Below are 21,290 nucleotides of genomic sequence, written 5' to 3' on the forward strand. Positions count from 1 at the left end.
ACATACTGAACGCCTCGTGCTTGTTAAAGAAAAGAAAAAGAAAGGAGAAAGAAAGTGTACTTTATTTTATTGATCCCGTGGGGAAATTCCTCTCTGCATTTAACCCACTCACTCAGTGAAGCAGTGGGCAGCCATTGGGCGCCCGCGGAGCAGTGTGTGGGGACGGTACCTTGCTCAGGGGTACCTCAGGGTAGCTGTTCAGGGGAATCGAACCCCCGACCTTCCGATCATGGGGCCACCACTCTACCTACTAGGGCTGGGCGATATATCGAGTTTTTTAAAAATATCGATATATTTTTATACAAGATATAAGATGTGACAATATCCTTTATATGGATATAGTCTATGTTACATTATAATTATAGTTGTGGAGCCACAAGTTTGCCTCTCTTTGTCCACTTTTGTCTCTACGCAACGTTACTCGGCCTCGCCTCTCCTTCACTGAACACAACTCCCCCTCCTCCCCCATCGCTTCACCTGCAGGCAGCGACAAGATGGACACGGCAAATCTCCGTTAACGAGTTACTGCGCATCGCCTCGTGCGTGGGGCTGGACGGCGTCAACGTGTTAACGAGCTAACCGCGCTAACGTCATGCAGCCTGCACGGCCTAAAATCCTTTCATTCTCTCAAATATCGACAGCGCGCCTTATGTATGAATTCTGGTTGTGCTTGATGACCGCGAACCGATTTTATGTGGAACACGGCGCTCAGCAATCTGTCAAAAAATGTTTTAGTACGACTTTGCTAAGCTACGGAGCTGCACCGCTTGATGGATTGTTGGAGCATTACGGCTACCGAGGAGCCTCGCGGAGTGATACGTGCTGTGCTTCAACGTAATATTACCGTATTGTGTGTGTATAAGGACCATAAATGGCACCTGAAGTGGATTTCAAACTCCAGGCTGTCGGTCACGCAGTAGAAGTTGGGAACAGAGCAGCTGTGAAATCTGTCTTTGTTATTACGCTCAGCGTCTGTTAGTTTACATTTTGACTGCACAGTTGTGAGCTCTTTGTTATGCACAAAAACAACATAGTTTTCTTTTATTTATGGAGCATTGTTTTTAATAAATGCTCATAATTTATTTTTGAGTAGTTTTTTTCATGTACATCTATGCTGTATGTTAATAAAAGTGCCTGTGTGACATGAGGGACACAGCTTTGACTAAGAACTCTCTGTTTGGTCTTACTTTATGGCTTTAAAAAAAAAATATCGAGATATGAATTTTGGGTCATATCGCCCAGCCCTACTACCTACTGAGCTATCCCAGAAAGCATCAGGAGCAAAACCTTTTCCTCTGGCCCTCCAGGTGAGCCTCAGATCACCTGTTCAACTATCACTTTAAACATCTCAGTGAGAGAGTGTGGCGGTGATGTCATGGTGGGCCTCCCCACGGCTGCAGGTACGACCCGCACCTGCTAACGAAGTCACCAAAACAAACACACCTGTCAATTTCTTTGAGCCGTTTTTCACTTTGACCGACAGCCCCGAGCGAAGCTGCCTTAAACGGACCAGACGGGTTACACAGACCTCGTGTTTGACAACCCTGATCTAAATGCTTTAAACCTGATGGCCACACACACAGCTTGCACTTATATGATCCCAGGAATCACATGCGCTGCATTTGTGTTTAGATAAGATGGAGAAGTTCGTCACTCCTCCTCAGAGAAATCTTCTTTGCAGCAACACAAAAACACTCGAAGCCTCTGAAATAGAGCCAAATGAACCTTTCTTCCCTGTCGCACTACAAAGAGCGTTCGGAGCTTTGAAACAGGCGGGTCTATTACAGGAAAACTGGCGTATTTCTTTAATGTTGTTCCGTGTTCATATACTTTTCTCACGTCTTTCGTCTCCTGTTCACAGCTTCTCTAATGAAGCAGCAGCAAAAAAGCACTATAAAAATAAAATGTGGTCTTAATTGCACATTCATATATACGTCTGAGCGTGATGAGAGGATTGTGGGGGTTGTGTGAAAGAGAGGTGTGAAGATTCGAAGTTAAAATTACAATCTGACAAAAGCACAGCTGCCATTGTTTTACATTAGATCTGTAACAAAGACAAAGAACACGAGGCTGAAGGACGCCGTGCACACTTTGTTATTTACATACAAATTTAATTTAAATCTCATCGTGACCATCGGATAATCTACAGAGTGATAACATGCAGTACACTATCATCATATCACTAATACCTATCATATTCAACTACAATAGATCCCCACAGGGCACTTTATTGTGGCGATCGTGGAGGAGGTTTGATTTTTTTCTATATCCTGATTTTAGTTTCTAGTTGGCTTCTCGTGTCTGTCTTCCTGGTTTCCATTTCCTGTTTTACTTTGGCAGTTCCTCTTCCTTGTGTCTTCCTGTCTGACTCCTCCCACTGATTCCCTACCTCTGTGTCATCGTCTTATAAAAGATGGAGTTTCTGAACCAAACATAAGGGCTCAAACCGCTTAAACCTGCAGTATTTTTAGTGCCTGCAGGGGGCGACGCCTGCGGTTATTATATTGTCTGTGTTCCTGTTCTGTCTGCGGATAATGAGAACTTCAAATTGTTCCCTTTTGTGCCTAATTGTGCATTCAGTCCTGTCTGTATACACTCATAGCCACATCATTAGGTACAGCCTTTTGTCTTCAGAGCTGCTTTAAATCTTCGTGACAAAGATTCAGCGAGGTGCTGAAAACATTCCTCACAGATTTTGGTCATATTGGCATGACATCGTCACACAGCTTCTGATCACTTCCTGTAAACCCCAGAGATGGTTATGTGGGAAACTCCAGCAGATCAGCACATTCTGAAACAACAACCACGTTCAAAATCTCTAAAATCTCATTTCTTTCTGATTAATCTGCATTGAAAGCAGTTCAGAGGTGCAGAGATGGACCTGAGAGAGATCAGCCAAACATTATCATCACAACTGAAGTCTCAGCGGATGACGAGAGCTTCAAATTGAAATGCAAAGGAAAGTGATTTGCATCTAAACCCAGAGCTCACACAGCTTCTGTTTAAGTTTGCATTTTTATTTTCAGCCAAACGATCAGAAAACTGAGAAGTGGAAAGAAAGCCGGGAAACACGTGCTGTGATTCTAGATGTGAAGTGCACAAACGTCCTGTCATCTGTCTCAGGAAACACACAATCCCTCAAAGTCTGATCTAATCTGCATCTGAAGAACAAGGAGCATCGTCTTTCTCCACATCTCAGCTCTGCCGAGACAAAGAGCGCAAATCGTTCTTCAGACTCTTCTGTGACGCCCACCTCCTCTTCAACCTCCCGTCACGTCAGGTTCGGCAGAAAGACGCGAACCTGAACAGAAAGCCAAACATTCAGAGATGAAGCGAAGACGAAAGTGGGACGAGAGGAAGAATAAGAGCGAGTGTGGAGAGAGAACAGAGGGGAGGAAGAGGAGGGGTGTGTGTCTGTGCGGACACCGAGCGACATTTCATCTGGATTTCCAGACGGCTAAAAATAAAAACACAAAGTGGGGCGACAGAGACCAGAAACCAGGTCTGAGCGAGTCTTACAGCAGGCTTCATCACAGCCCTGCACACAGAAACAGCCCCTCTTTGGTCTTTAGTGTCAACGCTGTTAAAATGAATCTTCCTCTGTGATCATTTGATTTTCCATCCTTTGTGTGTTTGTGGTTTTTAAGAAATTTGTCCTCGCCGTTCTGCAGAGTCAGCAGAAAAATGGGCCCCAGCTGCAGGTCGTCCTTCCTGCGCAGCAGAACGACACCAACACGACACGGGAGCGTTTGTAAAACGGGTGTACGACTTTTTGGAGCAAAGAGCTTACACTCACTTTACGTTATTTCACTCCTTTGATTGAAGTTGGACAGGTCACTAAAAACCAGAGTTTCATCACTTTATCAGCAACACTGGATGATAGCTGACAGACTGGACCTCACAGCAGCCATGTTCATGGTCACATAGCTGCATTAGAAATGACGCAAACGGTCCAGTTCAGGGAATAAGCTGATTAGTTAACACACAGTTAGCGACTGCATCCACCTGTCAGTCACATAGGCCACGCCCCTAATAATGCAAACTTTAAACAGGTGAGTGTATAAACATCCTCTCCCCCGTACAGATGTTATAAAGGGGGAATGAGAGCAGTTTGTGTGTCAGGCTGTAAACATGTTTATTTCTGCTGCAAAGTAACATGGGAGTCTATGAGGACTGAACACTGCTGCCTCTGCTGGACATCAGAGGAACTGCACTATGCTTCATTTTACTCCCCCAGAGGTCGATTCTCACTCATAACCTGTGACTAGCTATAAAAAATGTGATTAGCTTGTTATTCCATTTTATGTTCAACTCAGCTTCATTTCTACAGCCCCAAATCACAACAACAGTCACCTCAACAGTGCTTCATACAGTAACAACTAAAGTCTAAAGTAAAGACTTTACAATAATACAGAGAAACACAAACAGATGGCGCCTATGAGCAGCACTTTGGCGACAGTGGGAAGGAAAAACTCCCTTTTAACAGGAAGAAACCTCCAGCAGAACCAGGCTCAGGGAGGGGCGGGGCCATCTGCTGTGATTGGTTGGAGTGAGAGAAGGAAGACAGGATAAAGACATGCTGTGGAAGAGAGACAGAGATTAATAACAACTAATGATCACATGCAGAGAGGTGTATAAACACCCAGTGCATCATGGGAATCCCCCGGCAGCCTACGTCTATTGCAGCATAACTAAGGGAGGATCCAGGGTCACCTGGTCCAGCCCTAACTATATGCTTTAGCAAAAAGGAAAGTTTTAAGCCTAATCTTGAAAGTAGAGATAGTGTCTGTCTCCCGAATCCAAACTGGAAGCTGGTTCCACAGAAGAGGGGCCTGAAAACTGAAGGCTCTGCCTCCCATTCTACTTTTAAATACTCTAGGAACAACAAGTAGGCCTGCAGAGCGAGAGCGAAGTGCTCTAATAGGGTGATATGGTACTACAAGGTCATTAAGATAAGATGGGGCCTGATTATTTAAGACCTTGTATGTGAGCAGCAGGATTTCCACACTAATAAATGTTAAACTGAGCTCCAGTGCAGTTTACATTTCCGAGCCTGTAATGATTTCTATTCTATCGTGTCTGTTTTGCGCTTTGAGCTCGGTTGGCGTCTCTTTGCGGGCACTCGGTGTCTCGCTGTGTTTTTGTAGTTTCTGTCTCTGCTCTGATTCTGTGTCTTTGCAGCTGTTTTGTTGTGTTATCGTCTTAAAGCTTCACTCTTCCATCCCTGAAGATTTCAGTGACAGAGAGCGACGAGCAGAAAATGTCACAGCTGACGTTACCATCTCAGCTGTCTGAGCCAACACTCTCAAACTTACGTCTGTCAGAGAGGACAGAAACTGCTGCAGTCGCACCTGTTTGCATGTTACACATCCAGCACGTAACACGCAAACACTGCCCGGCTGTAGACTCATGAATAACATGTGTGTCCTGACAAACGGCTGCTTTAAAGACACGAGTTTTGAAGGAAATCTGCTCACTGGCTTCTGTCAGTGTCCAAACTGAAGCCCGACAGCTGACTAAACACAGCTCAGGCAGCTTCAGATGAAATTAGATTAGATTTAACTGAAGGGAGAGTTCAATTAAAAACATGAGGGAGAGAGAAAGAAGCCAGAGGGAGGAGAGAGGGGCGTCCACTGCACTAAAGACAGTCCCCGGGCCAATAAAACATTTATAACCACAGCATCAGTGCAAACATTATAATAAAACCACCATTACACTTTGATGACTTACTGGCATCGCTGGGCCCTGAACGAGCATCAAGAGCTGCAGCAGAGCCGAGCTCACCCGGATCACAATCCCCGCTGACACCCAGAGACTCAAACCCCACAGCAGCGAGAACAACACCGGCCCACTCGCAGCAGGGTCCTGCACAGATGCCAGCACAGAGGCGAGGCAGGCGGCGAGGCAGGCGGCGGTGCGCCGATCTCCTCCATCCTTCTGTATGTTGGATCATTCCTCCCTCGGTGGGAGATAGCGCGCTATCAGGATGTTTGTTTGTTTATCTCTCAGAGTTAAGTGACAAAACAGAAGTGCCGTACCCTGCAGCAGCGAGTCCGTCCCACAGTCCACAGCAGGAATAAACGTACCTGCTCTGGTCCCGATAGATCATTTTCTCCTTCACAGCAGCTGTACAAACTGGACTGTTTTAATTAAGCGCCGCTGTGGTGGGTCCCACAGGAGGTGTTTCCTGTCATGCAGCTGAATCAGACCGCGTGGATGGATACTCAGCATCGTCACACCAAACACAGAAGCGACATTAAAGCGGTTTATAGCTCACCTTTAATATTTTACTTTTATGTGATGTTCTTACATAATCCAAAGGCTTTCGGAGAACCATTTGCTGTGAAAACATCCCTGCACGGTTTCCTTTTAGTGGCTTTTTAAAGTAAAACGTGGGTTTAAGACAAATCACAACCCAACAACTAGAAGAAATGAGTTTTATAGTTTGAACCCAAACTAGCCGACTTCAACGGTCTTTTGTAGTGGACCCTATGTTAGGAACGATAAGACGCTCAGACGGATCATGTGTCATACTTCCTACTGCCTCAGGGAGGCGCTGCAGAGCTGGAGGGCAAACACGGCGTGACGTGAACCGGAGCCGTCCTCCACAGTCACAAGTGGGTCATTTCAGAAGGAATTCAGCTCCACAAGAAGCTCTGAGATTTCCTCAGAACAAACCTGTCCGTGCATCCAGCAGGTAGTTCAGCACATATTTAAAGGCAGGATTCAGGGAAATGTCAATAATTAAAGGCTAAAATGTAATTTAGTGTCCAAACAGAGCAGCGGTGGGAGTGAGTCTGGCTCTAATAAAGGACTGAACTCTTTCTCTCATGCAGGCTCTCAGATAGGATGGCATGGAGGTGCTCGTGCTGACCTGATTCAAAAAGAAGGACAGGCAGAAGTTCTTTCAAATCTAGTATTTAAATTAGGGAAGGAGAAGGCACTGGAAAAGTACAGGAGGTCATTTCAGCTGTAATTATGACTGAGGGGGGGTGAAAATGACCCACATAAACTCCAGACTGCATTAAAATCACAGCAGGGCAGGTTATATTAACACCAGCTCCCCGGGGGAATAAACCCTGTCTCAGTGGAGCCAAAATTAGCTCTCGTTCCAGCCGCAGGTTGATAAGAATGCGATTAAACGTGCAGGATAACCAAAACAAGGCGCTGAAAGAGGCTAAAAAGCAGCGGCGTTCACTGAGGAGCGTTTCCCCGGAGCGCCGCTCGTTTCCCAGAGAAAGCAGAAGAGGAAAATCTGTTTGAAGTGACAATAACGCACAGCTGCTGATGAGGAGGCTGATTGGGTTTTAATGGCGGTGCCCTCGCCCCTTAATCACTCCATCAGCAACAATCACTCGCTTTGTCTTCCCACTGATGAGCTGACACACTATTAGCACTGATATCAACTGTTTTCTTGTTTACTCATCAGGCCGGCGGGGGCTTTCAAATAAAGACAATCATTAAACAATTTAGTCCAAATTTACATAAAAAGAGATTTGAAAAGGAGATCATCTCATTATGACGCTGCAGGAGAGGACGACGCAGGAAAGGCTCCAGCTGGGAGCAGGAAGCGGCCGAAACCTGAGGGGTTCCCTTCATGTCAGACACCAGCACTCAACTAAAGCTGCGGCTTCAGCAAAACTCACCGGGCTGTGAGCAGGTGCTGGGTCCAGGCCGCACGCCACTCGTGCCTTCACGTCGCAGCCGTGCACGGCGCACCGGCAGGATGAGCAAAGGCCTCCCTGGCTGCACACGTCATGATCGGGCACGCTCTCAGTCACGTGCCCGCCGCTCGCCTCTCTCTCAGCGCCATGCACACTGCACCCACCAAACACTGGACGTGGGATAGACGCACATCATGTCTATATCGGGTCCGTGACCAATACTGGACATTTATACGACGTCCAGACAACCATGACCCAGCGGTGACATCAAGATGCCGTTCAACATTTGAACTTTGGGCCATTTTTTATTGGACGCCTGTGACATGTGCAGCAAATGATTCACAAATGTTTTGTATTTACAAACATCAGCGTTGTTGTTATGGACATGATACACATGAAGATTATTTATAAAGAAGTGTCAGAGTTGATCTGTTCAGTGCATGTGTTTCCTGTGTTTCTCTAACTGGTTTATTTATTTTAATTAATCAACTTATTTTTTTGTAACCATGTTAAAACTGTTGTTTATTAAAATGTGTTGAAATATTAAAAACATTAAAGTAATAATGGAAAAAAATTGGAATTCCTTTTAAAAGAAGTACAATAAGTTTAATAAGTGTAAAAAACCATTGGCATTATATATGGTTCATTTTTACAAGTGTCCTGTTTTATTGTGAAAAGCTTCGTGAGAGGAAGTGACTGTTTTGTGATCGGCAGCAGCACATATTGGAACTTCCTGTAAAGCTCGGGACATTTCTGCTCCACGTCCATGAAGCAGACGTCCGCTGATCACGCTGCACTCCTTCACACGTCACTGTTATGACCTGTCCCACGTCAGAAGGTGGCGTGGCGTTCCAGATCATCTACCAGTAACATTATTTGATTGTGTCAGACGATAACTGGAGTCGCGTACAAATGTGTAAACAAAGCTACAGAAAAATGAACCGGTGGCCTCCAGAGAAGACGGAAACATGGCTCAACAGAAGCAGCATAGAAACGGCGTCTATAACGAGTTTGACGTTGAAAAGAACGACCACATGTGGACTATAAATAGTCCGAACACGGAGGCCATGTAGACGTCAACACTAGACGTTCAGTAGACGTCCAAAAAAAAAAGACGTTGTCCTGGGGCTGTGCGATATGACCACAATCTCATATCCCGATATAAGACATCTATAACGATATAACGATGTAAATTTTACATTTTAACGATTTAAAATTTACTGTCCCACTGTGTTTGGACCCGACGCCTCATCCGAGTTTCCCGAAAAACAGAATCCACCAGAGAATTCTATCACTTTTCTCCTTCATCATCTGTCGTGTCAATAAGGAAGCTGAGCTGCATCCAAAAATGCTCCTCCAGATGGCTGATATCCGAGAGGAGAAGAAGAGCGCCGCCGCGGAGGGAGAGGACGGTTTTCACTCTTATTATAGCGTCACTGCAGTAAACAGATAACAGCCGTCTGTCACAGGAACACCTGAGTCCAGCTCCAAAGCACCACCTGATTACACACCTGAGAAGCACGTACTTAGGAGTTCTGGTCCAGATCTCACACACACACACACACACACACACACACACACACTCTCACACACACACACACACACACACACACACACACACACACACACCGTTTGCAGGTGGCTCTACATTCGAATGAGGGGAAAATCAGTTTTTATCCACTCCATAACCACCCAGGAGGAAACTGTCGGGTCGGCACTTGAATTCGAGAGATCAAGTCATGGTTTTTGACATTACAGGAAGTGATGTCACGTGTCTGGCAGCCATCGTTTGGGGAAAACTGTATATTCTGACTGGTTGGAGAAAACCTACCTGTTATGGGTGCGGATGCCCGTAGATTTCATGGAACACACCGACGTAAAGCAAACTCTCTGCAGACACTCTGTCCACCATGACACGGGCAACACAAACAGGAAACAGGACACAGGTCACCTTCAAAGTAAAAGTTGGGCCTCAGCTCTTCAACCAACATATTTGACTTTTATTTTACTTCCCCTTGAGCCAGCGATCGCCAGCAACCACTCGCCAACCAATCACATCTTCCCCTCGTGACCGGTGGTTATATCCCAGTCAGTACGTCAGAACGTGTCCATGATGTCGTTTACGAAACCTCCATAAAAGTCATGGACCATGATGCCACACACTGATACGGGAAGCGCCATCTTGCTGTGTGAGCCTGGTCATGCTGATTTTTTGGAACCAGAAGTGGCCACATGTGCACTAAAAGGTGGAGAATTAAATTATTGACGACCTGTTATAACTGCAGTAATAACTGTAGTAACAGCATGTCAGGAAGTCTGAGTCTAGCATTGGTAAGCACTGCTGAGCATCCACCTGTGTCTGTGTGATGCAGTCTGTGTTTAAAAGTGCAAACTGAAGGATAAAGTAACAGTGGTGCAGCTCAGCACTCCACCCACTCCACACAAATGTGGTAAGTTCAAGCATACTGCAGTTATTTTGTTCAGCTCCCCAAACTTTCACCCTCACCGAGGTTCAGCATCCTTCCTCCACATACGTCCAACCTGTGGTTGAGTCTTTTCATGGATAGCTGCTTGATTTTAGGTCAGTGATGCTGTGAAGGACAGCCTGCTTGCTGCATGTAAAACTCTGCGCTTGCTGTGTCTAATTCCTCTCTGTCGACTGCAGATGGTTCGATACGAAGAACAGACAACACATCAGTCCTGCACGAGCCTTTGAAAATAGATCGATTTCAAAACGCTGTCATTTGTTCTTAAGTCTCTATTGTGAGGTCGGCGTCCCAACAGCTTCTCTCACTTCTGTCTTTTCTCCTAAAAGCCAAAGGCCAGCGGTCCTTCGCTGTTGTTACTCTCAGATCACCAACAGAGCATTTTAAAGACCTGCCTCAGGTCTGAGGTGGCTCGCTTCACTCCAGATGTTTTTAACTGTTTGTTTTTTTTATTTTGGTTTCATTTTGTTGTGTGGTTATTCTTATTTTTAATGTTCTTACTGCTGTGTTTCACATTTTTTTATTTCTTGTTTTATGGTAATTCTGTGTACTCAAACTGGATTCTCGGAGCGCTGGGATGCAAATGAGCGTGCCCAGAGAGCACGTTGGTCCAACCTCTGCTGTTTGAAGATGTGCTGAATGATCAGACTTGACTTGAAGCGAGTAGAAAGCACAGAAGGAGACAACAAAGAGGCTGGTGAGTTTCTCATATGCGGCTCTTTATTTGACTCTCGTTCCTCGCGGCTCGCTTTGTTTATTTCTCAGCTGCTGCTCGTTCACCTCTCGGCACTTTTCAGACCGTTAAAGACTCCTACAGGATGCACTCAGCAAGGCTTCAGGCTTTGAGCTCAGCGCAGCCTGAAGGCGCAGAAACAAAAGGTGGTCTAACCTGTCGGAGCTTCACTCCCGCTGCAGGCACTTGGAGCCGAGCAGCCGGACCGATGTGCCTTTAATCAGCAGCACTGACGTTAAAGATGATAATGTGCGAGGACAAAAATATAATATAATATATAAATGTTATATACCTATGTGGTATGTGACTTTTGTTGCCATGATGCCAGGTCTCTCTTGGAAATGAGATTTTTAATCTCAATGAGATTTTTTACCTGGATAAATAAAGGATTAATAATAATAATAAAAATCCACACAGATGCTAATATCCACTCATCTCTGCTGGACACAAACCAGCCACAGCAACGACGAGCAGAACGAAAGAGGGAAAATGTCCTCGTGTTCCTGCACGCAGCTTCTTTATCTCGGAGTCATTTTTACTATTCCTGCTTCCTACTAATGACCCTCAGGTGTTAGATACCCTCACTCCCAATCCTAACAAGGTGTTTCCAAAGCAGAAAGCCTGCGAGCTCACTGAGGTCCGAGAGTCTGCCCACCGAACAGGACCGAAACATCCTCGTGGCTTTCTAAACCTCCTTTTATTATAAACTTCATCAGACAGCATATATAACATGAACACAATGTTTTTATGTGATGTTTCTTTTTATGGTTTTTTAGTCTCCCGACAAAAAATGAGCTAAAACTTTGCATTTGGAGAAAACTTTAGAGCAACTATTTACATTTTCAGAATTTATTTATTTTTTCCACACATAATTGCTTATTATTATTATTTAAAAATGTATGATTTTTTTATGTTTAGGCACTAAAATGAACTTTTAAAATAAACTAGAGGGTCAGGTTTGAATAGAGATCGTGGTTTACAACGATCACCACTTCTTTTAATGCTCTGGGTTCTTGGTTGCTATGGTAACACATCCCCCTCTTTATGTGGACAGAAGCCGCAGACGTGAGCTTTACTTCCTAATGTCACAGAAACGGTGACAGCCTGTGAACGTGGACGAATGGACGACCTGTTCCTCACTACTTCACTGTGAGACGGCTGCTAGGCAACAACTAGGGTTGCCAACTCCTTGAAAAATAAATAAGGGACACCTCGTGGCCAGGGCCGGGCAACCCAGTTGTCTTCACCCTTCCCAGTGTGGGGAATTTTGTAGCTCTTTTTTTTGTGTGTGAAATTGTTTTTTTAACCACTTGATTTGAATTTGATTTAAGTAGATGCGTATTCTTTGTGATATGAACACATGGGAAACAAATGATCATTTAGCCATTTATTTTTAGCTCAAAATGACAACATTAACACAGTAAAACAGGTCTCTTTCTTAAACAGAAGCCTGTCATGCTTAACTTTTGAGAATATAAGTAAATCTTTCTTTAAAAGAACTCTGTCCTGCTTAACTTAAAATTATATAAATTAATAGAAAGCAATAGAACGAAAAATATTCTTGTAACTGTGCACATATAGTGCATTTAGTACAATTGGCTTCAGTTGAGGTATTATTTCAGCTTTTCTAATGCTAATCAGCTGCTCCTGTTTGTAAACCCACTTGTTCCCATGATTACGCATCTTAACTCATCATCATTATTCATCTATGTATTACTTTTATGTATTAGTCATCTATTCGTTGTAATCATCTGTCCTTGCAGTTGTTTATTACACAAAATAAATGATATTATCCCACTTCTGGCCACATAGCGCTGATATTCATTGCACATGCCCATATTAACCTTAACCAGAGGGTTTAAAAAAACAAACCAGTGTTTACATACTATATCTGCTCCTGCCGTGGCCTGGTGGACAAAAAATTGGTTAAGGGTTCCCCGAGCTCTCACGCCCCTCATGTTCTTCATGTGCCCACCACTAGAAGCATGCCTATGGAAAAAGTGCGCCGGCACACAGTGCAGTGCGCTTTATAGGTGTTATCGTGCATTTTCCCAGCCAGGTGTTTTCCTTTTCCCATTCCTCCCAGTACTTTTGCAGCCTTTTTTTTCTTTCTCTGAGCGAACAAACATTGCTGCTCTAATGCTGCTCTAATGCTGGGCTCACACTGTGCGATTTTTGGCCCATTTTGAGACGATTTTTGAGTCGTGTGACCGATTTGGTGATCGGCCCGATTTTGGCCTTCACCGTGCGTCGTGTAGTATACGTGGGGTAACGAGAAGCGATTAACACCTCACGACCAGCTCCCGATCATCAATCGCTCGTGAGCCACTCGCACTGCTCACGCGCAAACACGTAAACGTCGGTGAAAAAGACGGAGCAGCACGGCAGTGCAGCCTGTGATCTGGACACAAGCGATGGAGGCACAACTTGTAGAACTTTGGAAAGCTCATCCGAGCCTTTTCCATGTGGCCTCACAAAATTATCACGACCACAACAACCGTGAAAATAGTTGGATTTACACTGCTGCTCAATCACAGCTGCCTGATCATGTTTTTCATTAGCAATTTAGCAAAGTTGATGGTGGTGGTGTGTCTGTGTGAGTGAAAGACAGAGAGGGAGAGAGAGAGAGACAGATTTTCTGTTATAACCTTCATGTTATGGAGGCACAGTGTGAGCACTCGGGTCGCATCAGAGCATCGGGCGGTATAGTGTAAGACCTGCATCGTGACCTACGAACTTCTAACCCCTGTGAGTCAATCGTGCAGTTTGAGCAGGAGCTGAATAACGTGACTGAAAAAATCGCACAGTGTCTGCCCAGCTTTAGGTGTACTGTCGTCCGAGACTTGCACCGCAGTGTCGGCGTTTGTTTCCCTGTTGGCCACGCTTCTTGTTGTGGTCATCTGTTGTCTTCCGGTATTTTCTCCGTAAGCGACCTTTCCTCGACCAATGAGATGAGCGGTAATCTGAATTGTCATAAGTGTGCTGTCAGCTCATTGGTCACAAAGCAGGAGAGGGGCTGGGAATTATGTTTTCAAACAAAGCGTTAATTCCATTAACATTTATAGACTACTTTTGATTCTCACTGTATTACGGGACAAAGTGCGTCCCTTATTAGCTCAATACGGGACGTGCACTTTTGTTTCTAAATACGGGACGATTCCGTTTTTTAAGGGACGGTTGGCAACCCTAGCAACAACCGAACCTTCACCCTGAAGCCAAACTCGAAATCGTTCTCTAACCTCAGCTGAGAAACTGGCTGATGTGTGAAGAGATTTTTGAGACGCAGTATCTCAAACTCAAACAAACCCCCAAACTAATGCAAAAAAAATCTGAAGCTTTAGCAAACAGCACAACGCACCATTAAAACCATTACAAACCACTGTGGTTGTCATGGTCACCTACCTCCATCCACTGTCCGTGGGACTGCATGTTGAGCACAATGCAGGGGTCGGGTTTGGACAGAGCGTCCCGGTCTGAGATCCCTTTACAGGTGAGTCTGAGCTCCACTTTGGTGAGACAGGGACTGCTGAACAAGCCCAGAGAGTTGGCTGCGGACTCGTAGATGTCACTCATGGTGGAGGCGGGACAGGAAGTCTGAAGGAGAAGCAGGAAAGTTCCAGAAAAGGCAGCATTAAGCACCTTTAGTTTAGGTAGTTTAGAGTCCCTGCGTACATTTCGCTGTCAGCCTCAAAGACATGTCTGAACCGTCACCATCGGGCCATTTCTCACTGCAGGAACGATTCATGTACTGACCAGAATCGGTCCTGACCGCTGTCAGGCTCACAAATATCCTCACCAGGTCAGAAACTTCTCAAAACTACTTACAAAAAGCACCACTGTTACAACTAGAGATGGCACCATACCACTTTTTTATGTCCGATACCGATATCATAAATTTGGATATCTGCCGATACCGATATGAATCCGATATAGTGTTTTTTAATCAATAAAACTTTTTTTAATATCTTGCTGCATTTTGTATAAGTTTACACTCAAGTTTAAATAAGCAACAACACTAAAGCTATTCTGTTATACCTGTATGTAAAAAATACACTGCGCCCAAAATATTTCATAGTTCAGCAAAACTGATCAATCTAATAAACTTAAACCTGCAGCATCCTCCCTATTCTGGTATTTTAAAGAGTACTTAGCAGAAATATTAAGCAACCTAACTAACAGGGTTTCAAACTCCCAGCAAAAAAAAAATAGGGAACCACCCCCCACCCCCCACCTCATGATGCTTAATCGAGGTAATCAACTTTAATTTGATGCAGTGTGAAAAAAAAAATGCACAGAAATAAATTATTTTTCAAGAATAATTAAATAGATTCAACATCTTTCTTCAACAGAACTGCACAGATGGTTCCCAAAGCAAAAAGTACTACAGCTTACTAGGGCATATTAGACTTAACAGTTACTATATACAGTAATGAACTTCTATACATTTTACATCAGATGAAAACTTTGGGTGTAAGATTCAGATAATTATTTATTAAAAGCTCGACATTTTAAATGAGAATAAGAAAGAAAAGTATGTCTTTGTGCCCCCTTTTCCCTGTTACTGCCCTATCGGCCCCCCTGGCTAAACTTTGCTAGATCCGCCCCTGCACAGTTACCAGCCGTCAGCTGTAGAAAAAGATCCTGGTGTAGAAAGTAATATTAAATAAATTCTAACAACAGCTTATCAAGCTTAAACGTGCTGCTGTTGTTCAGCCGCTGGTTTCCTCTTTCTGGTGCGAAGCGGGCCAGAAACAAACAAGACAGAAAAGCCGATCAGCTGATCATTGATCATGAAATGCTGGTTTGGTAGCGAGGCTACAAATACACACAGCCGCTCTATCACGTGATGCACACTGCTCCCACGGGCTACGGTTGTGAGCCGAGTTACGCCGTGTAGCAAGTTTTGTGAGGTGCTTTTTTGATATTTAATGGATCGGATTACATTTTTTATTTCTCTCCGATATCCGATCCAGTAATTTACGTCAGTATCGGACCGGTCCATCTCTAGTTACAATATCAGTGAAGAGCATGATAAGACTCAACAAAATGCCAGCTCACGAGTCCTCCTGATCCCGCAGTGGAAACAGGAAGACAGAAAGAGCCAATCACATGGCCAATCCTTGCACCTACCCTGAGTTCCTGCAGCAAACAGGTGCTCAGCATCAATGAGCCTCTGAAGGGCAGTAAGCTAACAGCCACGGAAATGATTCATGCAGCTTTTGTATTGTGAATTCGTACATCATCGCCACTGCAGGCTTATTAAATTCTGTTTTTCCACAAACATTTGCTTCCAGCTGTTTAAAAATGGTCACCATTGGATTGTGCTGATTGGACCAAACCGATGCGAGGAATTGTAACGCAGATTCTTTCAAGCATCCAGCTTGTAATCCTACAGTAACCCCGTTTAGGGAGTAGGGGATATTTCAGCTTTTACAACAGTACAAATACACATCGCTGCAGAGGAACGACCAAAGTAAAAGAGACTACAGGTTAGGGGTGGGCGATATACGATAGAAACGATATAAATTTGGCCAACGATAGAGATTTTGACTATACGGCTCTATCCAATAGCGCATGTTGATGATGTCATCAAGCTGCGCCTGTTTTGGTCGAAAGCATTGCAGCGGCTAAAACCATTATCATCTGCAAATTATGGTGGGCGACAGTCATAGCAAAGAGATGAAGCACTTTTGAAATATGGGGAAAGCCAAAAACTGCGCTTCCTCCACTTCCGTAACATTGATTCATTAATGTTGAATTCTCTCGCAGCTGTTCTGTTCCCATGTTGTTGCAGTATATTAATGACTAACCTCGTATTGTGGATGAATGATCTCAGTTGTTCTCCTGACTGAAGTTTGGCCCGTGTACAGCATCCTGCTATGCGATTGCATTTGTCCCTGACCACCAGAATCCCTCACGTTAACTTTTATCGAGTGGAAAAAAAGTTGGCGTTCATCCTCCAGCTTCACTGTGCTAATGTTATGCTAACATAGCTGTGTCGCTAGCAATCACGTAGCACAACATTATATACCAGGTAGTCCAACTTCAGTAACCCTGCAAACGCCACTGCTGTTTAGTTTTCTGTCTTCATTTATGTTGGAAGTGACAGCAGAGCTGTACGTTTGAATTGGAAACTAGCGAGCTAACTTCCTGTTAACTTCTAACTCCGTTAAATGTAATAAATTCTGTTTTCATGGATGTTAAACTTAATTGTTACACCTGGTAAAGCAGCAACGCTGATGATTTTATTAAAGATGAAAGAATTTAGACCGTTTTTAACTCTCAGCGTTCGTTTGACTTTGGGACCTGAAGCGGACGGAGTTTAGGACCCAGATTACTCCGCGAAGCTCCTCACTACGGCAGCCGTAATGCTCTGACAATCCATCAAGCAGTGCGGCTTACCAAAGTTGTACTAAAACATTTTTTTAACAGATTTCTGCAGCCAAAATCGGTTCGAGGTCAGTAAGCACAACCAGAATTCATACATAAGGAACACTCTCGATTTTTGAGGAAAATTAAAGGATTTTAAGTGTGGAAAATACGTTATACAGAAGAAAAGAATATATTGCGATATATATCGTTACCACACGTGCTTCAAATTATATCGCGATATGAATTTTAGGCCATATCGCCCAGCCCTACTGGAGTCTAGACAGAAGCATCTCCAATGGAGGAACCATGGAACCTGATTAAACACAGGAGAGTTATGTTTTTCATTCAGATTAGTTTATGCAATTATATTTGGTCTTAAAATATTTGTTCTTGTTTTTATTTTTTCCCCGGTTGGCAGCGACACACCGACCAGCTGACCACCATAAAACAACAAAAATAGAAGAACGTGCCAATAACTGCAAAACACTGCAACGGCCATCATGAAGTCCTACAGCGACTCTCTTAAAAGAAAAGAAGTGTTTGAGGAGCCGATAATGAAAAATGAAAGAGAGGAGGACAGATGGAGGACAGGGAGTGAATCAGGAAGTGGAGATGAGTAGTAAGGAGGGAGGCGTGTGGAAAAGCATTTAAACCACTCGAGAACCTGCGATTGTGCCTTGTGTGACACCACCCAGAAAAAACACCTTTCAGAGACTCCAGCTCAGGCGTAAAGCTGCAGGATTAACTGAAAAAAGCAATAATATTTTGTTGGGTTCTTTTAAATTAGCTGTGAACGGATTTTGTGAACTTGTGTAAATTGGGGGATGAACTGTGAGGACTTTGTGTTGTAGGTGGAGGTGAGATGGATGTTTTCTCATTAACGTCAGACTTCTGATCATCTAGTGGACGTCAGAGGAACTGCAGCCACGGAGGCTCTGAGCCGCAGCAGCAACACGTAACAATAATTATTCCAGGTCTTTATGACAGACAGGAGAACTTTATAATAACTTTACAAGACATTTCCCAGCCTCAGAGTGATTTCATTTCATCACTGATTTGCATATTATAATTGCATGGAAATCCTTCCTGTCAGAGTGGAATGAATGCAACCAGCAGCCAGAGCGAGTCTGCTGAACTGGTGCTAATTAAATCGGAATAAGAGATTATTTTATGCCCGGTGTCATTTTATTCATTACATGCATTTAATTGTATTTGATGAAGTAACTCCTATTCATCCAGGACAATCTAATTATACAGTGTAGAAAAAATTACCACATCATGTTCAAAACGATGTTCACATAATTAATTCACACGTCTGGACTCGCTGTGCGTGATAACTGACCCTCTCACCGTGACACTGCTCTGATTGAGTTGCTTAATTTGATTATTAGAGACCTGCTTTTATATCTCTGCTGCTGTGAGGAGCCTCGCATCCCGTCTCTAATTATTAGGGCTGCAACGATACACAAAATTCACGGTTCGGTTCGGTTCGATACTTTGGTGTCACGGTTTGATATTTTTTCAATACAAAAAATGTTCATGCCTTTTTAATTTGTCATTTATTAAAATTATAAATATATATTTTAACTCAAAAGTACAGTTTTTAAATTTAATGTTGCTGAAACAACAAAATAATAAAAATAAATAAATCTATCTGATTGAGGAATCACTCATCTTTGGAAAAGAGAGTTTATTACAGAGAAATGTCTCTTTCCAAAATAAAAGCTATACTATACGCTTCTTCTGGGCTATATTCTCAGCAGCATATTAAACATATCAGGTCCCCATAAGGAGAATCCTGTGCTAACGGCTGTCTAAATGACTCGGGTAAAGTTTGTAGCATGCGTGCTTGTTGTTTTTGTCTGCTTCCACTTGTCTTTGCACGAGGATGATGTCGGCGTAAATGTGCAGTCATATTCGTTGTGTTCCCACTAGTGCTGTCAGCGTTAATCTCGTTGAAATGACGTTAACGCCACAACGCAGAAAATCTCCGTTAACGAGCTACCGCGGATCGCCCGTGCGTGGGGCTGGACGGCGTCAACACGTTAACGAGCAAACTGCGCTAACGCAGTAGTTCCCACCAATTGAGCATTGCGTGGCACATCCAACATACTGTTTTACTTTAGTCCATGACGCGCTTACCTTCAGGGTCATACGTCACATGAAAACCAAAATAGTTCCAAAGGCCAGATCTGAATGAGGGTGGGGGAGGTTCAATTTGCCATGTTGCAGGGAGCTTAGCTCCTGGCCCTTTCTCAATTCTAAGTACGCGAGTCCGTACTCGCGTTCTCGGCGAGACCGGACTTGCCGAGAACGCGAGCACGGACTCGTGATTTGTACAATTGGAACACCAGCGTACTTGATGATGTCTCAGGTCCGGAGTTTTTACTGCCGTCCCCTCTTAATTTAACTGAGTAATATGTTATGAAGCTTAACTTTAATCACAGCCAAACCGATTTACTCAGGAACAAATAAAACACTGAAATAAACCAAACATTAACATTTAGAAGTGATCTAAGTGACTTATATATCATGTTTAACCTCAGTAGTGAAATCTCTATTAATAAAAATAGTGTACATGAATATCTTAATAAAAACAAGCAGGTGAGATGTTAGAACGCTTTTATTTTTATTGTAGTGGACACTCAATACAATAGACAGCTGCTGGGGTTTGTTTAACCTGAGTAGCGAAAAGACCGCGGGGGGGTTGAAAACGATGTGCCGGGAGTCCGCTGTTCTCGCCGGCTCTAATGATCCTCGACCTCGCTGTCTGCTGTGGAGCTGGCGGGTCACAGACGTCTCCGAAAAACGTCGGAGCACGTTTGGAAATATATGATGTCTTGATAAATCGAGCAGATATTTGAAGTTTACACAGCTACATTCTCGCTTGAAAATAACTTAAAAGTTTATTTTGTGACCCAGAAAGAGTAATATTTAAAAGCCCCGCTCGTCCGCCATTGCTGCGTTTGAGTTTTGGACGAAATGCATTCTGGGATATTTAGCTGTACCAAGTCCACACAAGTCACCACCGATGCATGCTCGATGAAACGGGCGGAGCGAGAACACATCCGGGACTTTTTTCGCGTTCTCGGCTTGATGCGTACTTCGAATTGGAACAGTACTTGGTCTCCGACTGATGACGTATCACGAGTACACGACAACGCAAGTACGCATATTGAGAAAGGGCCCCTGTCGCTAGCTTGCGCTTCACTCAGTGGATCTGCACTCGACAGTGCAGCCTAGGCGGAGTAGTCGAACGCAGATCCACTGAGCGCTCAACACAGACAGCATCGTCAGAAGAAAAGTTGATTAAAAAAATAAAAAATTTTGTATTGTTCGATACATATGCCTACCGAACCGAAAGCACTGTATCGAACGACTATTGTTGCAACCCTAATGTGTACACGCACATATATATATATATATACATATATATATATATTAATGAGCACTCTGATCTTCAGCCTTCATCGTCTCCTGCTGGCAGATAAACTCCGCCCTGACAGGAAGCCATTTCTGTTGGGTCAGGACAGAGTGATCGTATCTCCACCTCGACTCCCACCCAATCACGCCATCACCTCCCTCCATTATCCCATCAGCAGCACTCGGGTTGATCTGATTAACCCCGGGCAGAGCGAGGTTTTGGTATCCGAAGCACTTCACAGGAGGAAGTTACACTTATCCTCTAATAAAAATATAAGATATTCTCCTTACACAGCTGGCTCAGGTTACAGCCCTGAGGAACGATGGAAGGAAGGATGTTTCAGAAACAGGACACAGACCTGTTCTTTCTGTGGAGGAGATCATGTTCTACCAATCAATGGAGTTTATAATAGACCAATCAAAGGCTGCTTATGAGTCTTTTTATAGAGCTATTAAGATTCTTATCACTAAAACCACGAAGGAGAATTCTTCACTCAACACCATGCTGCCGGAGAACAAACGCCCTTCACCACACAGACTGACCTACACTGAGCCTTCCACCAGTCCGAACCATCGCGAAGGCCAAACTGGGACTACACCGAGACAGAACAC

General features: G+C 44.0%; 1 protein-coding gene across 2 annotated transcripts in view; it reads right to left on the reverse strand.

Moving 5' to 3' along the window:
- cpne4a (copine IVa) overlaps positions 1-21,290 on the reverse strand; it is a 103,565-nt gene that overhangs the window by 68,469 nt on the left and 13,806 nt on the right. For both annotated transcript variants that reach the window (XM_084944552.1, XM_084944551.1), the window contains exon 2: positions 14,286-14,477. In XM_084944552.1, the coding sequence (XP_084800678.1) occupies positions 14,286-14,456 (171 nt within the window). In that variant the 5' untranslated portion in view covers positions 14,457-14,477. The remainder of the gene's footprint in view (positions 1-14,285; positions 14,478-21,290) is intronic.

The sequence above is a fragment of the Perissodus microlepis genome, chromosome 11 (assembly GCF_051167445.1).
Source record: "Perissodus microlepis isolate ML-2025 ecotype Zambia chromosome 11, ASM5116744v1, whole genome shotgun sequence".
NCBI classification, from domain to species: domain Eukaryota; kingdom Metazoa; phylum Chordata; class Actinopteri; order Cichliformes; family Cichlidae; genus Perissodus; species Perissodus microlepis.